Source organism: Pygocentrus nattereri, chromosome 16 (assembly GCF_015220715.1).
Source record: "Pygocentrus nattereri isolate fPygNat1 chromosome 16, fPygNat1.pri, whole genome shotgun sequence".
NCBI lineage: Eukaryota > Metazoa > Chordata > Actinopteri > Characiformes > Serrasalmidae > Pygocentrus > Pygocentrus nattereri.
In genome coordinates, this window is record NC_051226.1 from 15,307,767 (window position 1) to 15,325,138 (window position 17,372).

Here is a 17,372-nt window from a genome sequence, read left to right on the forward strand (position 1 = left end):
ATATTACATTTTGTCGTAGCGTCAAGACGATAAAAGACTGACCTAAAGCAGCCGTCCTGACCACCTCACGCTAAATGATCAAGATGACCCGAACGCAACGCAACTCTAGCAAGACTCTTATCAATTTATTTCGACATTGGAAACTGTCAGTGAAATGGCTCGAAAAGTCGTTTGGTGTAAGGGCGACATAAGAATCTACATCCATGTGACGGAGGGAAGGACCCCGTGTATGGAGATGACGTCATTGTTTGTGGGTACAAACGCGCATGTCAGAGAAAGCGAAGTGGACTTGTAAAAGTAACGGAGTTCAACTCGTGTCCTGTCTTTTGGATACAACAGATAGTCCGAGCTGGTTATTACAGAGAATCCTGTTCATAACAAGAAACGTAGTCTTTTTCCTGTTCAGCGGAGTTTGGGGTAAGACCGCAGAGCACCAGCATAAGCTGAACGCAGCTCATTTCTGTTACAGCCCTATGGGGACATTTTAAACTTAAAGAGAGTCCCACGGATTTGAAAACTACTTTCATAAATAGTTTTTTGTTAGACACAAAGTTCAGGGAAAGCTTTTCAACTGGCATAGAACCTTTTCATTATGCAGAGGGTCATTAAACTTTAAAAAGCTTCTTCACTCAAACATCTTGTTTACAAGCTGTATATTTGCTACTTATTTACCAGCTGTGGTTCCCCTGAACTATAGTATCGCCCCAAAAAGCACTTATTGGCACCTTTATTCCTAAGGGAGTATATGAATCCACCAACTGCTGCTGAGTGAAGAGTTTGTTACATAAGTTATCACAAGATGGACACCCTTGGTGTTACTGTGACCAGGCATGACCACAGTGTACAACAGTGGGCTGGGTTGCGTGCATGTGCTTCAACAATTTAAGTGAATTGGCTTCACTGAACCATAAAAGGTATTAGGATTTATGTTCTAAAGGTACAGTTTATATTATAAATCATGTGATTTTGCCTGATGTGCACAAATAAATAAAACATGGCATGACCTTTGTGTATGTCCAGTGGGTGTGAGGGCTCCTGAAAGGCTTTTAGGTAACGGCTTTGTGCTGAGTGAGCATGAATCAGTGCATAAAAATGTCTGAACAGTAGTCAGTCACTGTCACTCTACTTAACACTTTCTGATACAATTTCTTTACAAAATGAACTTTTTAATTTCTCTTCACAGAAAAAAAGAATCTTAGGGCTCACATACGAACTTACCTTCAGCTCATCCAAAAGCAAGTGACAAATCTAGACTTTCTAGTTACACAGACCTACAACGTAATATAAACAGGTAAGAAAAGAATTTCTGATTTTCTACATTTTTGCTTGTCATATGCTGATAAGTCTGTGTGCATATTTCAGAGAAAGGAACTAACTACTAAAGTTTGCATGTGTGTATGTATATGTGTATATATATATATATATATATATATATATATATATATATCTCAAAAAAATAAAGGGAACACTCAAATAACATCCTAGATCTGAATGAGTGAAATATTCTCATTAAATACTTTGTTCTGTACAAAGTTGAATGTGCTGACAACAAAATCACACAAAAATCATCAATGGAAATCAAATTTATTAACCAATGGAGGCCTGAATTTGGAGTCACACACAAAATTAAAGTGGAAAAACAGACTACAGGCTGATCCAACTTTGATGGAATGTCCTTAAAACAAGTCAAAATGAGGCTCAGTATTGTGTGTGGCCTCCACGTGCCTGTATGACCTCCCTACAACGCTTGGGCATACTCCTGATGAGGTGGCGGATGGTCTCCTGAGGGATCTCCTCCCAGACTTTGACTAAAGCATCCGCCAACTCCTGGACAGTCTGTGGTGCAACGTGGCGTTGGTGGATGGAGCGAGACATGATGTCCCAGATGTGCTCAAACGGATTCAGGTCTGGGGAACGGGCGGGCCAGTCCATAGCTTCAATGCCTTCATCTTGCAGGAACTGCTGACACACTCCAGCCACATGAGGTCTAGCATTGTCCTGCATTAGGAGGAACCCAGGGCCAACCCCACCAGCATATGGTCTCACAAGGGGTCTGAGGATCTCATCTTGGTACCTAATGGCAGTCAGGCTACCTCTGGCAAGCACATGGAGGGCTGTGCGGCCCTCCAAAGAAATGCCACCCCACACCATTACTGACCCACTGCCAAACCGGTCCAGGATGTTGCAGGCAGCAGATCGCTCTCCACGGCGTCTCCAGACTCTGTCACATGTGCTCAGTGTGAACCTGCTTTCATCTGTGAAGAGCACAGGGCACCAGTGGTGAATTTGCCAATCTTGGTGTTCTCTGGCAAATGCCAAGCGTCCTGCATGGTGTTGGACTGTGAGCACAACCCCCATCTGTGGACGTCGGGCCCTCATACCATCCTCATGGAGTCGGTTTCTAACCGTTTGTGCAGACACATGCACATTTGTGGCCTGCTGGAGGTCATTTTGCAGGGCTCTGGCAGTGCTCCTCCTGTTCCTCCTTACACAAAGGCGGAGGTAGCGGTACTGCTGCTGGGTTGTTGCCCTCCTACGGCCTCCTCCACGTCTCCTGGTGTACTGGCCTGTCTCCTGGTAGCGCCTCCAGGCTCTAGACACTACGCTGACAGACACAGCAAACCTTCTTGCCACAGCTCGCATTGATGTGCCATCCTGGATGAGCTGCACTACCTGAGCCACTTGTGTGGGTTGTAGAGTCCGTCTCATGCTACCACGAGTGTGAAAGCACCACCAACATTCACAAGTGACCAAAACATCAGCCAGAAAGCATAGGTACTGCAGAACCACTCCATATATATATATATATATATATATATATATATATATATATATATATATATATATATATATATATATATATATAGAGTACCTCACAAAAGTAAGTACACCCTTCACATTTCTGCAAATATTGTATCTTTTCATGGGACAACATTATAGAAATGAAACGTGGATATAACAAAGTAGTCAGTGTACAGCTTGTATAGCAGTATAGATTTACTGTCCTCTGAAAATAACTCAACACACAGCCATTAATGTCTAAATAGCTGGCAACACATGTGAGTAAACCTCACAGTGAACATGTTCAAATTGTGGTGTTGTCCCTCCCTGGTGTCCTCCCCAGGTTCCGGGTGTGAATGGGGAGCAGGGCTGTTAAATTTGGTATTTTGGGTACAATTCTCTCATACTGGCCACTGGATATTCAACATGGCACCTTATGGCAAAGAACTGTCTGACGATGTGAGAAATAGAATTGTTGATCTCCACAAAGACGGCCTAGGCTATAAGAAGATTACTAACACCCTGAAACTGAGCTATAGCACGGTGACCAAGGTCATGCAATGATTTTTCAGGACAGGTTGCACTCGGAACAGGCCTCGCCAGGGTCGACCAAAGAAGTTGAGTCCACGTGTTTAGCATCATATGCAGAGGTTGGCTTCAAAAAATAGACGCATTAGTGCTGCCCGCATTGCTGCATAGGTTGAAGTGGGAGGTCAGCCTATCAGTGCTCAGACCACACGGCACACGTTGTATCAACTCGGTCTTCAAGAAAGCCCGCACACAGTTTGCTGAAGACAAGCAGTCCAAGAACATTACTGGAACCATGTCCTGTGGTCTGACGAAACCAAGATAAACTTGTTTGGCTCAGATGGTGTCCAGCATGTGTGGTGGCGCCCTGGTGAGAAGTACCAAGACAACGGTGTCTTGCCTACAGTCAAGCAAGGTGGTGGTAGCATCATGGTCTGGGCCTGCATGAGTGCTGCCAGCACTGGTGAGCTGCGGTTCATCAAGGGAAAAATTCATTCCAACATGTACTCTAACATTCTGAAGCAGAGCATGATCCCTTCCCTTCGGAAACTATGCCCCATGGCAGTTTTTCAACGCAACAACGATACCAAACACACCTCCAAGATGACAACTGCCTTGCTGAGGAAGCTGAAGGTAAAGGTGATGGACTGGCCAAGTATGTCTCCAGAACTTATGTGTGTATGTGTGTGTGTGTGTGTGTGTATACAAACAAACAAAGATGTTCTATTGGATTTGGGTCTGGTGGCTGGGGAGGCCACTGAAGAATACTGAACTCGTTATGTTGAAACCAATTTAAGATAACTAGTGCTCTGTGTCATGGTGCATTATCATGCTGGAAGTAGCCATTAAAAGATGGGTAAATTGTGGCCAAGAAGGGATGCACATGGTTAGCAACAGTACTCCACTAGCCAGTGGCATACAAGCAATGATTAATCGGCGTTAACTGGTCGAAAGTTTTCCTGCCAAGAAAACTGTGCATTTGTGCATGAAAAACCTAGGAGATCAGCAGTTATAGAAATATTCAAACCAGCTTATCTGGACCACCAATACCGCTATCAAAACCACAGATTTTCCTCATTCTGATGGTTGATGTGAACATTATCTGAAGCTGCTGGCTTGTATCTGCATAACTGGCAGATAAGATAATTGTATGAATGAGTAGGTGTATCGGTGTTACTAACAAAGTGCTCATTACGTGTGTATACACATGCAGAGGAAACTACTTTTTTTGTTCAGAAACTTTATGAAAATGGTCATACTAACATAATGCTGTTTACAAAGCTCTTTTTCTCAACTTTCTTTTATTCAGAATGGAAAGTCCATCAAAACAGCCTGACCATAATCTTCACCTCCATCCATCTTCAAAAAGAACTCTATTCAGTAGAGAGGGTCAGATTACATACAGAATCCCTGCACTAATCTACATCAAAGACTGTCAGACCTACTTTGCCTTTGCTGAAAAGCGAAAGACATATGACGACAGTGATGCGGACGTTTTGGTTCTGAGGAGGGGAAAACGGCAGGATGGAAAAATCGAGGTGATGTATGCAGAGTTAAACATATCTTAAAACATTACTTTGATTTGATTAAATTATATTTTAAGGTATATGGTAAAATTGCTATATGTCTTCATTTCTTTAGTGGTTGCCAGCTGAGGTGCTCACCGAGGCACGTTTAGAAGGATATCGCACTATGAATCCATGTCCGGTCTACAAATCCAATATGCTCTTTTTATTCTTTATCTGTGTGTTGGGTAACACCCCTGAGAATGAACAGATCCTGACTGGTAAGAACAAGGCCCGCTTGTGTTACATCAGCAGCACAGACTATGGGCAGAGTTGGAGCAAAGAGACAGATTTGACAGAAAGTGTGATTGGAGATGAGATTAGTAATTGGGCTACATTTGCTGTTGGACCTGGGCACGGCATTAAGATGAAGAGTGGAAGACTTATCATTCCCGCTTATGTCTACTACATTGAAAAGGGGTCTGACACTACTTCTTATGCCTTTGCGCTCTACAGTGATGACGACGGCAAGACATGGAAAATTGGAAGTAAAGTGTATGCCGAGTCTAACGAGTGTCAGATGGCAGAGCTGATTGACCAGGAAGGCAAAAGTCAGCTGTACTGCAACGCCCGAACCAGAAAAGGCCACAGACTAGAGTCTTGGAGCAAGAAACACACCGAAATTGCTTTTGAAAGATGTGAAAAATCAGAGAAGCTGGTGGAGACTGGCTCGGGTTGCCAAGGTAGTGTGTTGAGCTTTCATGCATTTGAGCATGCCAAAGAGGAAAGCAGCTCCTCAAAACCTCGCACAAACACTTGGTTACTCTACTCACATCCATCTGACAAATTGTCCAGAGAGAATGTTGCAGTTTATCTGAACAAGACTCCTTGGGATGCCTCTGGTTGGAGCAAACCACTGATTATCCATGAAGGCCCCAGTGGGTACTCTGATCTGGCTCACTGTGAGGATAGAAAGAACTTTGCCTGCCTCATGGAATGTGGAGAGAAGAGAGAGTTTGAAGAGATAGCCTTTGTAGAGTTTTCTTATGACGCCACAAGCAATCATGATTAGCATTGAGCCCAATAATTCTTTAAAATGTGATTTTAAAATATTATTTTAATTATTTTGGAGAGAGTTTAAATTAAAAACATTACCAGAAATTCTAGGCTCTATGGAAAATTACCATTACCATTTCTTTTGTGAAAGTATGGTCTAAAATCATAAAAGTATTCAAAATGTCGCAATAATACAATCATTAAGAGTAAACAAAGTGTTTAATGCTTCTAAAAGCTACTTCACATAAACCTATTGGATAAATGAATATGAATACATTGCATGAGCCTGATGCCTGAAACATTGTTGTATGTATGTCTATGGCCTGAAACACATTTTTAAACACATTTATGGCTGATAGGTACATGCAGGTTGTCAGGACAATTGACTGTGTAAGAGTGTCTATGATGCAGCATTTCACATCAAACCACTCTGAATTGTTTTGTTAGTCAGTGAATTGTGTTGATTATATTTGAATTCTGCACATTTCGGAGAATGGTTGGAATTCCCCATTTAACGTAAATGTTAATTAAAAACTGCATTGCTATTTTGGTTTAGGTGTATGAGCCTTTGTACCCTTTGTTGTTATGTGCTTGTCTGCATGTATGTGTTTTACTGTATTATAAAATGTTAGACAGACAAAACAATATGAGAAAGCATTGTAGTAAGATTTCATATCAAAAATGTTTATTGAAACTATTTTTTGGGTGCTTCTATAATGCTATTTTGATCACTACCACATTTACTGGAGAAATAAAAATGTTTTCACTATACATCTGCTGTTATTCCTTTAAAAAAAATTCCATCCAAAATTGCAACAAATAGACATCCAAGTGTTCAGTTTCAATAATACTCAAGTACATGTCTTCCAAAATAATACTGAAGTGAGTAATGAAGTGCAATTATTGAAGCATCTTCCATGCCAGATGCACTTTGCTTGCAGAGTTTAAGGAAAATCATTTCCAGCCCAATTCCTGACCTCACAGTAACTTACATACACTTGCACTGGTGTGGATAATAACAATATTTACTTTAATATATTTTGTTGTAGGTGTCTTCTCAATGCGGAGCTGAGCATATTTTGTACAGCGAGTGTGCTTCCAGATTAGATCACTGTTTGCTCCTCGGAGTGTAAACTGGCATGACTTACTGTATCTAGGTTTTGTGCTTGGATGTAGGTGAGTAGTGCAAAGTATGAGTTTAGATTTTCATGCATATTCATTCATTCTGGACACTCAATCAATGGCTTGATTTTTTACTAAGTTAATCAGAGAGCTATATGATGCAGTCTAATGAAGAGGTCTCTTCAGCTACAGAACTTAATTTTATCAATTAAATTGAAGTGCTGCCTACTGCCCTGGGGAACCTGTTCAAAACAGTTTACTTCCCTACACATACCACCTATTATTTTTGGATTAGAAGAAGCAGTTTAAACTTCATAAGTAATACTAATATATGAACATACACCAGACATTTTATGTTCAGGAATGTATTTGTTTTTCCTGGACAGACAACCAAGAACCTGTAAATCCTGTACAGGTGACAACCCTACACACTTTAAAAACATGGTTCTTCAAAGGTTCATTAAAAAGAATGTTTCTATATAGAACCATGGACACTCAAAGATCCCTTTTGCACAATTAAAGGGTTCCTTGCATCACTAAAGCAAGAAAAAAAATGGTACCCAAAAATTTTTTTTACACTTGCCTTGTATGGATTGCAAAAATTCAAGTCAAGTTTCTCTATGATGCATTTCACGTCAAACCACTTTGAATTGTTTTATTCATGCTTGAATTCGTTTTATTATGCTGGGTATTTTCCATGATTCATGGCGGTGAGATACAAGCAGGGCATGTAAAGTTTTTATCAGTGTATTTTCACTGGTGATTCTGAATAGTAATAAAAAGGCTCATTTACAAACACTGTTATTACAACTCTTAGAGTAATAATTGGAGTCAGCAAGTTTCTCTATGCTGCTCCATTTCACATCAAACCTGTCTGAATTATTTTGTTTATATTTCAGTGATTGAATTATGCACACATTTTGAAATTTATTGGAATTCCCACTTTAATCTGGGTTAACTTTCATTTATTTATCTCAGCACTGATCCTCTATTTATTTAGATATGAGCCTTTATCTATATCTTTATCTATCTTGTGTTTATGTATGTCTGACCATTACATTATTTTATAAAACATTACACATACTGACGTAAAAGCAATCGCAGATGAGAAAGCACTGTAGCAAGATTTCATATCAAAATGTTTATTCAAGCATTTTTTGTCAGTGGAGAGTGCAAGTGCTTCTCCTTCTTTTTTTTTTTAAATTTTTTATAAAAACCCAGCTACAAAAAAAAGCTAAACAAACAATATGCTTGTACTTTTCATACATACAAGATCAAAGACTATTATTCTCTTTGTCCACCCAATCCCACACATGTATAGATCCATCTGAAGCTGCTGACAGAAGAGTTCTTGGTCGCCATGGATGCCACACGTGAGTAGTGACCACAAGCGGAGTACCATCAGTCTTTGCCTCACATGAAAAGTGGTGACCACGGTGTACAAAAATAGGCTCTGGGTTCTTCAAGTCAGTGGTCCAACGTGTTGTGTCGAAGACAAGAACTGTTCCATCCAACCCTAAAAATGGAAACATTATTAGTCATTTTCATAAAACACTTCAACGTAACCAAATGTCTCTGCTTGCTAGGGCTGAGTATTGCTCAAAAACTGTAAATACCAATACCTGGACTTTGACACTGATTCCTGAATGATACTCAACACACACATACATCTATATACCTCAATTCTTACATATTTCTAAATAGATCTGTAGTAAAAAAAATTGTACATGAACTGGATTTTGCCAAGATACTGATGCTGTATTTATCCAATGATTTGTTAAAGAGAGAGTTACTGGCATTACTAATACTCTTATCAGCCAGTCAACCATGGTCATTACCAATGTAATCTGGTGGGCAGTCTGTGCTGAATTTTTATACCCATACTACTACATACACAATAACAGCCTAAAGTGCCTCCTACCTGATACAGACAGAAAGTTATCCAGAGCAGGAGCCCACGTCACTGTCATAAAGTCACTGCTGGGAAAACTATGTTGAAGATTAAGCTGAGCTTCTCCGACTGGACTGCTCATTTTTCGGAAATCGGACAGTAACACCTGCCCACAGGAAGAGAGCCTTGAGACAGTGCAAGAGGCGAGGTCTGACTGAGGCAGATTTGTTTTTAGTCCAAAACTCCAGCGTGATCTGGTCACACTGGCTTGGAGAGCATATTGCTCTATCCTTGGATGCCTTGTATCTCCAACATACAGAGTTCCATTATTTGCGCAAATGACAAATTCATTTGCGTTTACAAACTGCAGACCACTCACTGCATCCAATGAATCTGTGCCTGTGAACAAAAGAGTTTGTTTAAAAGATTAATTAAATTAAAAAAAAAAAATTCAAGTGAAAGAAGAAAAAAAAAAAGATATTATGTCCTTACCTACTGCATAAAGCACTTTCCCGGAGGCTAACTCAATTAGCTGTACATCATTGATCTGACATCCATGCAGGACAGAAGGATCCTCCGTCAAGCCTGAAGCAATTTTTCTGCCTTCAGCTGACGTGCGTTCAAGGTTTATAACTCCAGTCCTCTTGATAACATCTTGGTCATTTAGGAAAGGGAAAAAAAAAAAAACATCTTGAGGCTTGAATTGAAAGACAAACTACTCTGCAAAAGAACACCCTACTGATAAAGCACACATGAATCATACAGTGAAAGGGATACTGTACCATATTTCACAAAGATATATTGAATTGCTGCAATAACAGAAGAATAAAAGAAAATCTCAATAGTTACCACTGTCATCTTCTCCGAGGTCCCAAACCTGGAGTTTGGAACTATTATGTCCACTTGTCACCACACACCTGTTACTGAAAAGCAAAAAAAAAAAAAATCATTTCAATATCTTAAAAATGTTTTAGTCAACATAGAGAACATCGCTGCCGCTAACACTAACAAAACAAAACAAAAAAAAAAAAAAGATATTTGAACCTCTATAGTAAAAGTATAGATGATTTTTATGGGGAGTTTTTGCATGGGTCTTTCGTTTGTGTAAGGAACCTGGTTCACATTTATGACAAAAAAATTACTATTTTTTATGACAATAGCTTTGAATTTACTCCACATTATGATCTGAACTTGCTCTGTAGCAAGGACGGGATGATGAAGTATGAATTATCTTGTCATTTGAAGAGAGTGTTAATGCTAAGCAGCACCTTTTTCCAAAGATGTGTCTCAGACATTCAACTGGCTCATCGCAGAATCCTCCATGCTGTACTTTAAAATCTCGCTCTGGACACAGGCCCTTTAGAAAGTAATTCAAAAGAAAATAACATTAGATAAAAGATACTGGGCCAAGTTTAGCTCTTGATTTTGTTGTGTGATGTGTGGTGAGTGTATGCACAACTTTTAGTGTTAAATTACTGTGAAAAAGTTATTGTAGTGATGCTACATAAACAGTGATGCTCCAGGACCAGAGTCAAAAATTACTGATGTAAGAGGCATTCACTTCTTGATTTACCTGCTTATCTCCAGCATACAGCTTCAAAGGCAACAGCAGCTCTAAAATTTCATTCTTTGGTGAAGAGTAACCTGCTACACATACACCTGCAACATAGACAGCACAAATCCAATTTCATGAGATTGGATTTCAGTATTGATTTTATTATGCTGTCCACGAGTTGAAAAACTGAACATAAAAACTGAAACTCACAATTTTACAAATATTTTAAATATAATTCCAAATATTTACCTTATTTCTTATCTTATGGTATATTATCAAGAATAAGTCAAAATGTGATTTTATGTCAATTTTGTGTCTGAAAACTAAAAGTATTAAACTCAGTCACTTTCATAATAAAAGTGTGATGAGCTATGGTGATGAACATCCCTCCTCCAAATATAACGGATCTACAACAGGACGTCCAACTTTGTTGGATGCCAGTTCTCCTGTTCTGCACAAGAAACCGCTTATAATCGTCTTAAGTTTTAAACTGGGAAATTTAACACAAAAACACTGAGCTTGTAATTCGCCTGTTGATGAGTTACACCAATAAAAAGCAACCAAACTCTGGTGATGGGTATGTGACAACCACAACTAATAAGAAAAAGCCAGGAGAAACTGGATTTGCTGATGTCTTTTCCAAAAACAGACTTTGGCCTTTACACAAAATAAATCAAAATTGATTGATGACAAAATCGCTGCCACAATATTGGTCTGAAAAATCATAATTAGAATCATTCAGCCCTTTTAAATAAGCAACAAAACTGTACTTTACTTTTTTCACTCGTCCATTCTATGACTTTTGTTGGATGCTCCAGCTGAAATACATGCAAGTCTTTATACCTGCAAGAGAGAAAGACATACATAATACATACACACACACGCACGCACAACTAAATTCACACATATCCAAAAATACCAACAATAGGATCTGAATAAATATGAATGTGCAATATGAAATGTATGGATCAGGGTTTAGTGATGTTATAATGCTCGGAGCAGAAGATAAACCACTCATCAGCAGCGTCTAGAGATATAAAGCTGAAACATCAATAACACCAAGTGCATAGACCTACAGATCAGTGCTGCTGTTGATGAGACTCGATGACTGATTCTCATTTAAATTTCCCGTTCCACCTTAAAGGATGCAGCAGTTATATAGTTACACCTCACGGGCGCCACAATGTAAGTGCTGCAGCATGTAAGCTGGAGCTGAAATTCAGAAGAAGCCAGTCTCAGCTTCGTCTCTTGTAGTGCAAGAATGAAGAACAGGCAGCTCAGCTCAGCTATAAAACTAGCCACCGGGTTTTAGGCCTCACTGAAGGACTTACATGTGTAATGACTCCATAAACCAGTCGTCAGCTTCGTCAGACGACACGTCCATGTTATAAACTGTTTTGTAGGTCTCGGATTTAACTTGGTTAACAGCTTTTCCACCACTGCTCTATGGCTACATTAACAGATAGCTGCTCTCGCCATATGTCGGTGAATGACTCGGTAACCGTTCCGACTCTCACTAGTGCAGAAAACACAACTAAGTTTAAGAAAGACGTTCAAATAGATGAAACTCTACAAATGCAAACTCAAACGTGTAGCGTTGCCCCAACAGGTCTTCTCCGTTGCTTGCCTTTTTCACTTGCGAGCTGTTGACTGCCACCCGGTGGACGACAAGTATAAAAACCTCGTTAAAGTGCATCCTAAGCTGGAGCGTTTTGCTGTCACTCAGCTGACATACAGCAGTTCTGCTACATTTTGTGTTATTTTTAGCCTAGTTATTTGTATTTTTGCTTTCATTTTCCAGCAATCCAGCATCTTAAGACCCGGTTTGAATGAAGGTGAAACGTTTGCAGCTTTACGAGCCTAAAAGAAGAGTTTTAAAATCAACAAGCCACCAGTGCAATGATGAAAAACTAGCGCCGTCATTTCTGCTGGTAAGAGTCAGTAATCGAGCAGATGCTAAATGGTTGGTTGTCACCAGGGGGAGCTGTGTAGAACAGCCGATACTGACATCAGCTCCGAGGGCAGAGGGCATTTGTTTTACCTACCTAACAGCAAGCGATTTAATAATAAAGGTTCCCTGTTCCTAATGTTCATATTTCAATAGTAATACTTTGCGGTCAGATAAAGAGGGACGTGAACACACCCGTAGTCATTAAAGGAACAGTTTGAGGAAAAATCATATTTACATGATTTTTCTACTTCCCTCAAATGCAGTCGATCAAAAATGCAGTTTTGCTTCCTCGGTTTAAAATTGGTGCTGCCAGGCTAACAGTGCTATCAAATGCTGGAAGTAAATAGTCACCAAAACTACATGGCATTCCTCAGTGCCATAATCTTCATATATCTGCTTCAGATTGTGTTGATAAGCTATATAAACTTGCTAAAGAATTTGGTAAAATTGCAAGGATATGTGCAAGGATACTGATGTTACAGGTAGATTATACTGGATCAAAAATTCCCTCATAGAATTCTGAACCATCAGAATTGAACAACTGATCAACTAGTATAATATTGTGGGACCAGTATTCCAAAAAGAGAGATTTATGCTTGTATAAGACGTCCTTATTGTTCCCTATAAAGTTACTATGGGGTGAAAATGATGCTTGTAAATTAGAGTCCATGCCAAGAAGGCCTGGGGATGAAATGCATACATTTTAACAGGTATCCTTTAGTAGGACATATCATATGGGGTTGTCACCCTCATGATGACTATGCTACATCGATGTCAGTACAGTTATAGTTCCTAATCTTCTCCATTACTGTTGAAGTGCAGTCCAGATAAAAGAAATGCAGTATTTCCACTCATATGAAATGTTCTTTAAGTGTGATTTACTCTTTGATGAGAAATAGACTTTTGATTGAGACACTTGAGACAATCAGCCCTCCTTTGAGGTTGCACAACAAGTATTCAGAGAGTGAAAACTATGACATTCAAACCAAGTTCTTCTACAGCTTGTCAGTTTGAAGTTCCATAGAGGCCCAGTTTTATGCAGAGCAATGATGTATTCGATTTGGGCTGCTTTTGTGAAAATGATAAAGTTTACTTCATTGCCACAGTGTGGTGTTTTGCATATATTGCAGTGGAGATGAGGTCGCCAATGAAAATTGCCTGCCAGAGAGACACAGACTGATGCTGGTAGAGGTAATAAGCATAAGACACATAAGACATGATGTATCTACTGAATGTCGGTGCTTGACTGAATGAACTTGATCTGTCATTTCCCCTTAAGAGATGAAAATTGAATTGAAAATCACTAATTCAGACTGGCAGGTCACAAATTCTGATTAGGGCCAGCCAGACAGCCAGAGCGGGGTGGTGAGCTGTGCTATGATTGTAAAAACCTCATGTAAACAGATTTGTGGGGGTTTGCTCCATTGTCATAGCGTCACATTGTGCTGAATGAATAGCAGAGGTACAAAGATTGAGTGATAACCGAGAAGACAAAGCAGAGCACAATGCGATGCCACATGTTACGGGTGACACTCGTGCTTTTGCTCTTTGCAGCTCCAGGCCTGTGCACTGCTCTCAGAGCTAGCTTAGTACAGACTATTGACTGAGTGTTTTGTTTTAGGAATGGTTAGTCCAGGAGGGCATACAGGATATGCCGTGCTGTTGTAGATGAATATATATCATTCTAGTGAAATACATGAGTGGGTAACTATTCATAGTTATAATTTGATTCAGTATGATATAGTGGTGTGTTGACTGACATTTTTCAATACAGCAAAAAACACTGGAAAATGTGCCACATATTAATATTAATGGTTAACATTTTCAGTTTATTAGAGCAACCAACATTGTAAATGTACAATATTTGACACTTTTGTAGAGTGGAGTTCAGCCTGATGCATTCAGACTTGATTATTAGCAGCACTGAAACACGAAACAAAAGGTACGCTTTATGGTGTCCTGATCTAACCTGCTAGACATGAGATAATGTATTGGCCAGCTAGCCAACATACAGTATGCGATACAGTATGATACATGTTACACCCCGAAGATTTTGTATACTTAGTGTAAGCTTAAATTAGAAATATTCCAAATGAACAGCATTTTTATTGAGTTAATATTTTGAAATTTGCTCCAGAAATATCACTTGTCACGTTGTATGAATCCCCAGTGTAGAACTATGTGAATGAAAACAGAAGGCAAATGTTGGCACGGTTGTAAAACAATGGCTTGCAAAGCAAATTATCCTATTAGACAGGATGGCAGTCACATAAACAGGAGCACAAACTGTACAAAAGTTCATTCACAAAAGCACCATAGTTATTTGGGTCAGTCATTTAGCCATGTTATTGTCTGGTGTCTGTACAATGCAGGCCACAGCCAGTCTCACTTAAACCAGAGCATGCTTTGACTGCCATAAACACAAAGGGGGCGGCAATACAAGCTGGAAAAGAAAGGCATGTTTTCTTTGAAAAAGCACTGCATTAATTGTAATCCAGGATTTAAAGTGTGACTGAGCAACCATTCACATCAATTTAGTCAGCGTCCAAGTGCTCGAGTTGTGTAACCATGCTGTCATGCCACTTGTGTAATGATGTTGCTCTCTGGCCTAATGTGTTGTTGTTGTTGTTGTTGCCTTCTGTTTTGTTTATGTAGACATTTTGACAATCATATTTATGTCAATCATATTTAATTCCATGTTAATAAATATGATTTCATAGAAGCATATCACAGATAAAGACAATGTAATACATACTCATAAATTACTGTTAATCTCTCAGAATAGTTAAGTTGTTCCTCAGAATTCTTAAAGAAAGTGTAAAAAAAATGTTCTTAAAGTTCTTAAAGAAAGTGTAAAAAAAAATCATCCCTAATACCTAAGCTGCATTTTCCTTCAGTAGCCGACTTAGTCGTTCTGCAGTATTTCAGCATTCACTAAAACCGAACAGCACAGCATCTGCAAATAAGATATGGGTAAACGCAATAAGAATGCATATTTTCTATCTGATGACACAGGATTATTTATGAAGAGACATCTTGGTAAATGTATGTTACCTGTATCTGCGAGGACAGCCGTGGTGACCAACAATGTACTCCTGGGCAAAGCAGAACCGCCTGCAGAGTCCTCTGTAGCCACATGTCCAGTACTGCACCTCAGTGTCCTCAGCTAAAACACAAAGACAGACTTTTGTTAAAGATATAAGAGTCACACAATGCAGTTATGATCAAGAAAACACAAATTTATAATTAATACATTTCATACAGGTTTCAATCAAATAATAATAATAATAACTGTCTAAACTAAATGTATATTGTATAATACAAGATTTCTCATTTAGACATCTTTCAAGTCCAAGACCAGTAGTAAATGTTGACACATTGTAAAACAATGGCTTGTAAAGCAAATTATCCTATTAGACTGGAGACTGGATGAGACTGTTCTTCAACTTATTGACGTGTATAAAATATAGCATTCTAAAATATTTTGATTAATTATCTGTGTTTTTCAAGTTCTGCCTATTGTCTTGTCATTTATAGCTATATTTTGTATACTCTCCCCACCCCCAGACACAAACACACACACATACACAGACAGACACACACACACTCATACTATACATACACACCTACACACACACACACACAAGCATATATATCTTCACATAACAACTAATATTGAACATTTCCTACCATCTCCAGCTGAGAGCACCATTAAGAGCACAAATAGAATGAAAGCCAGTCTGTTCATGGTTTGGCCTCTCTGACTTCTCAGGCAGTGCTGTGTGGTCAGGGCTGATGCTGCCTTTATGCAGCCTGTACAGCCTGTTGGCAAGGGGAGGAGTCCAGAGGGGCCTATCTAACCTAACTCAAATTTTTACTTTTTTTTAAAATTAATTTACACCATCTTAAAGCACCAGTTCTCCCCTTTACAAACCTAAATCCCAAAAACATTGGAACAGTATGTGAAATGCTAATAAAAACTAAAAGCAGTGATTTCTGTTTCACAGTACACAATATGATAAGATTTGATGATTTGTGAGCACCTTATGAAATTTTTTGTTAAAATATGCTCATTCCAATTCCGATGCCTCCACCATGTTCCAAAATAGTGGGAATAGGAGCATGTTTAACTGTGTTACACCTAATAATCGTTTGGCGACTGAAGACACTGACTGATCCAGTTTTTAAAAGTGAAAATTTTTCCATTCTTCCAGCCTTCAGCTGGGCAAATGTATGGGGTCTTTTTTGTCCATTTTGTGCTTCGTAATGTGGACTGCAGTTAGGCCAGTCTAGTCCACAAATTATCTGATTACACAGCCATGCTTTTACAATTCATGCAGCATGTGGCTTGGCATTGTCATGTTTAAATAAGCGTGAATGTTCTGAAAAAAGATGTCATCTAGAAGGCATCATATGCATATGAATCTTTCACCATTAATGGGGTCTTCACAGATGTTATGTTACTCATGCATTGAGCACCAGTATCACCCCCAGTACTGCGACAGACCTCCTTTTGAACTTTACATTGGGAACAATCAGGATGGTCCTTTTCTTCTTTGGCCTTAAGAACATGATGTCAATTATTTCCATAAAAAAATCTGAAAGGTTGACTTGTCAGACCACAATTCACGTTTTCAGTCCATTTCAGATGAGACTGAGCCCAGAGAAGTCTGGACATTGTTGACATATGGCATCCACTATGTATATTATGGATGGAGTTATTTGACAATGGTTTGATTTTTACTGCAGTTCAACCTGAGGAAGTTCAGGGGAATTCAGCTTTCCTTTCAGCACAGAGCTTTCTCTAAATTCCCTCAATGTTTTATTACCATTATGCACTTAATATATCTAAAATCCTCACAATTGGCCCACTAGTGGGCCCAAAGGTTTATTGCACTTAAGAATAGTTTAGCCAGTTTTCATTGAAGTCCCTGTAGTTACTGAATAATTATATGTAGGTAATAAGCCTGGAATTTTAAGGGG

At 39.1% G+C, this 17,372-nt stretch overlaps 3 protein-coding genes across 5 annotated transcripts; 1 reads left to right on the plus strand and 2 right to left on the minus strand.

Moving 5' to 3' along the window:
• Positions 1 to 258: 258 nt before the first annotated feature.
• On the plus strand, positions 259 to 6,641 carry LOC108440166 (sialidase-3-like). Of its 2 annotated transcripts, XM_017718908.1 has the most exons (4): positions 259 to 417; positions 1,184 to 1,291; positions 4,619 to 4,847; positions 4,951 to 6,641. In XM_017718908.1, the coding sequence occupies exons 3-4, from the start codon at positions 4,620 to 4,622 to the stop codon at positions 5,884 to 5,886; spliced, it is 1,164 nt and encodes a 387-aa protein (XP_017574397.1). In that variant the 5' UTR covers positions 259 to 417; positions 1,184 to 1,291; position 4,619; the 3' UTR covers positions 5,887 to 6,641. The 2 variants fall into 2 exon arrangements, with proteins under 2 accessions (XP_017574397.1, XP_017574398.1); XM_017718909.2 differs by lacking the exons at positions 259 to 417; positions 1,184 to 1,291 and adding an exon at positions 3,120 to 3,942.
• Positions 6,642 to 8,118: 1,477 nt separating this feature from the next.
• wdr73 (WD repeat domain 73) lies at positions 8,119 to 12,068 on the minus strand. Of its 2 annotated transcripts, none has more exons than XM_017718956.1 (8): positions 11,770 to 12,068; positions 11,214 to 11,281; positions 10,457 to 10,542; positions 10,152 to 10,240; positions 9,733 to 9,800; positions 9,376 to 9,537; positions 8,914 to 9,282; positions 8,119 to 8,508 (listed from the first exon to the last, which is right to left on the minus strand). In XM_017718956.1, exons 1-8 carry the CDS (start codon positions 11,820 to 11,822, stop codon positions 8,267 to 8,269), a joined length of 1,137 nt encoding a protein of 378 aa, XP_017574445.1. In that variant the 5' UTR covers positions 11,823 to 12,068; the 3' UTR covers positions 8,119 to 8,266. The 2 variants fall into 2 exon arrangements, with proteins under 2 accessions (XP_017574445.1, XP_017574444.1); XM_017718955.1 differs by having other exon boundaries at positions 9,733 to 9,806.
• Positions 12,069 to 15,254: 3,186 nt separating this feature from the next.
• Positions 15,255 to 16,155, minus strand: defbl2 (defensin, beta-like 2). The gene is made up of 3 exons (XM_037546262.1): positions 16,080 to 16,155; positions 15,444 to 15,555; positions 15,255 to 15,345 (listed from the first exon to the last, which is right to left on the minus strand). The coding sequence occupies exons 1-3, from the start codon at positions 16,135 to 16,137 to the stop codon at positions 15,324 to 15,326; spliced, it is 192 nt and encodes a 63-aa protein (XP_037402159.1). The 5' UTR covers positions 16,138 to 16,155; the 3' UTR covers positions 15,255 to 15,323.
• Between the last annotated feature and the right edge of the window lie 1,217 nt (positions 16,156 to 17,372).

Excerpts from the sequence above, each read along its gene's own strand:
- LOC108440166 (XM_017718908.1), top strand. The coding sequence starts at position 4,620 with ATGGAAAGTCCATCAAAACAGCCTGACCATAATCTTCACCTCCATCCA. Across the intron at positions 4,848-4,950 it reads GGCAGGATGGAAAAATCGAG|TGGTTGCCAGCTGAGGTGCT; the intron begins GTGATGTATGCA and ends TCATTTCTTTAG.
- wdr73 (XM_017718955.1), bottom strand. The coding sequence starts at position 11,822 with ATGGACGTGTCGTCTGACGAAGCTGACGACTGGTTTATGGAGTCATTA. Across the intron at positions 10,543-11,213 it reads AGAATGGACGAGTGAAAAAA|GTGTATGTGTAGCAGGTTAC; the intron begins GTAAAGTACAGT and ends TCTATGTTGCAG. Across the intron at positions 8,509-8,913 it reads TAACTTTCTGTCTGTATCAG|GGTTGGATGGAACAGTTCTT; the intron begins GTAGGAGGCACT and ends TTCCATTTTTAG.
- defbl2 (XM_037546262.1), bottom strand. The coding sequence starts at position 16,137 with ATGAACAGACTGGCTTTCATTCTATTTGTGCTCTTAATGGTGCTCTCA. Across the intron at positions 15,556-16,079 it reads GGTGCTCTCAGCTGGAGATG|CTGAGGACACTGAGGTGCAG; the intron begins GTAGGAAATGTT and ends TTTGTGTTTTAG. Across the intron at positions 15,346-15,443 it reads GGCTGTCCTCGCAGATACAG|ATGCTGTGCTGTTCGGTTTT; the intron begins GTAACATACATT and ends TCTTATTTGCAG.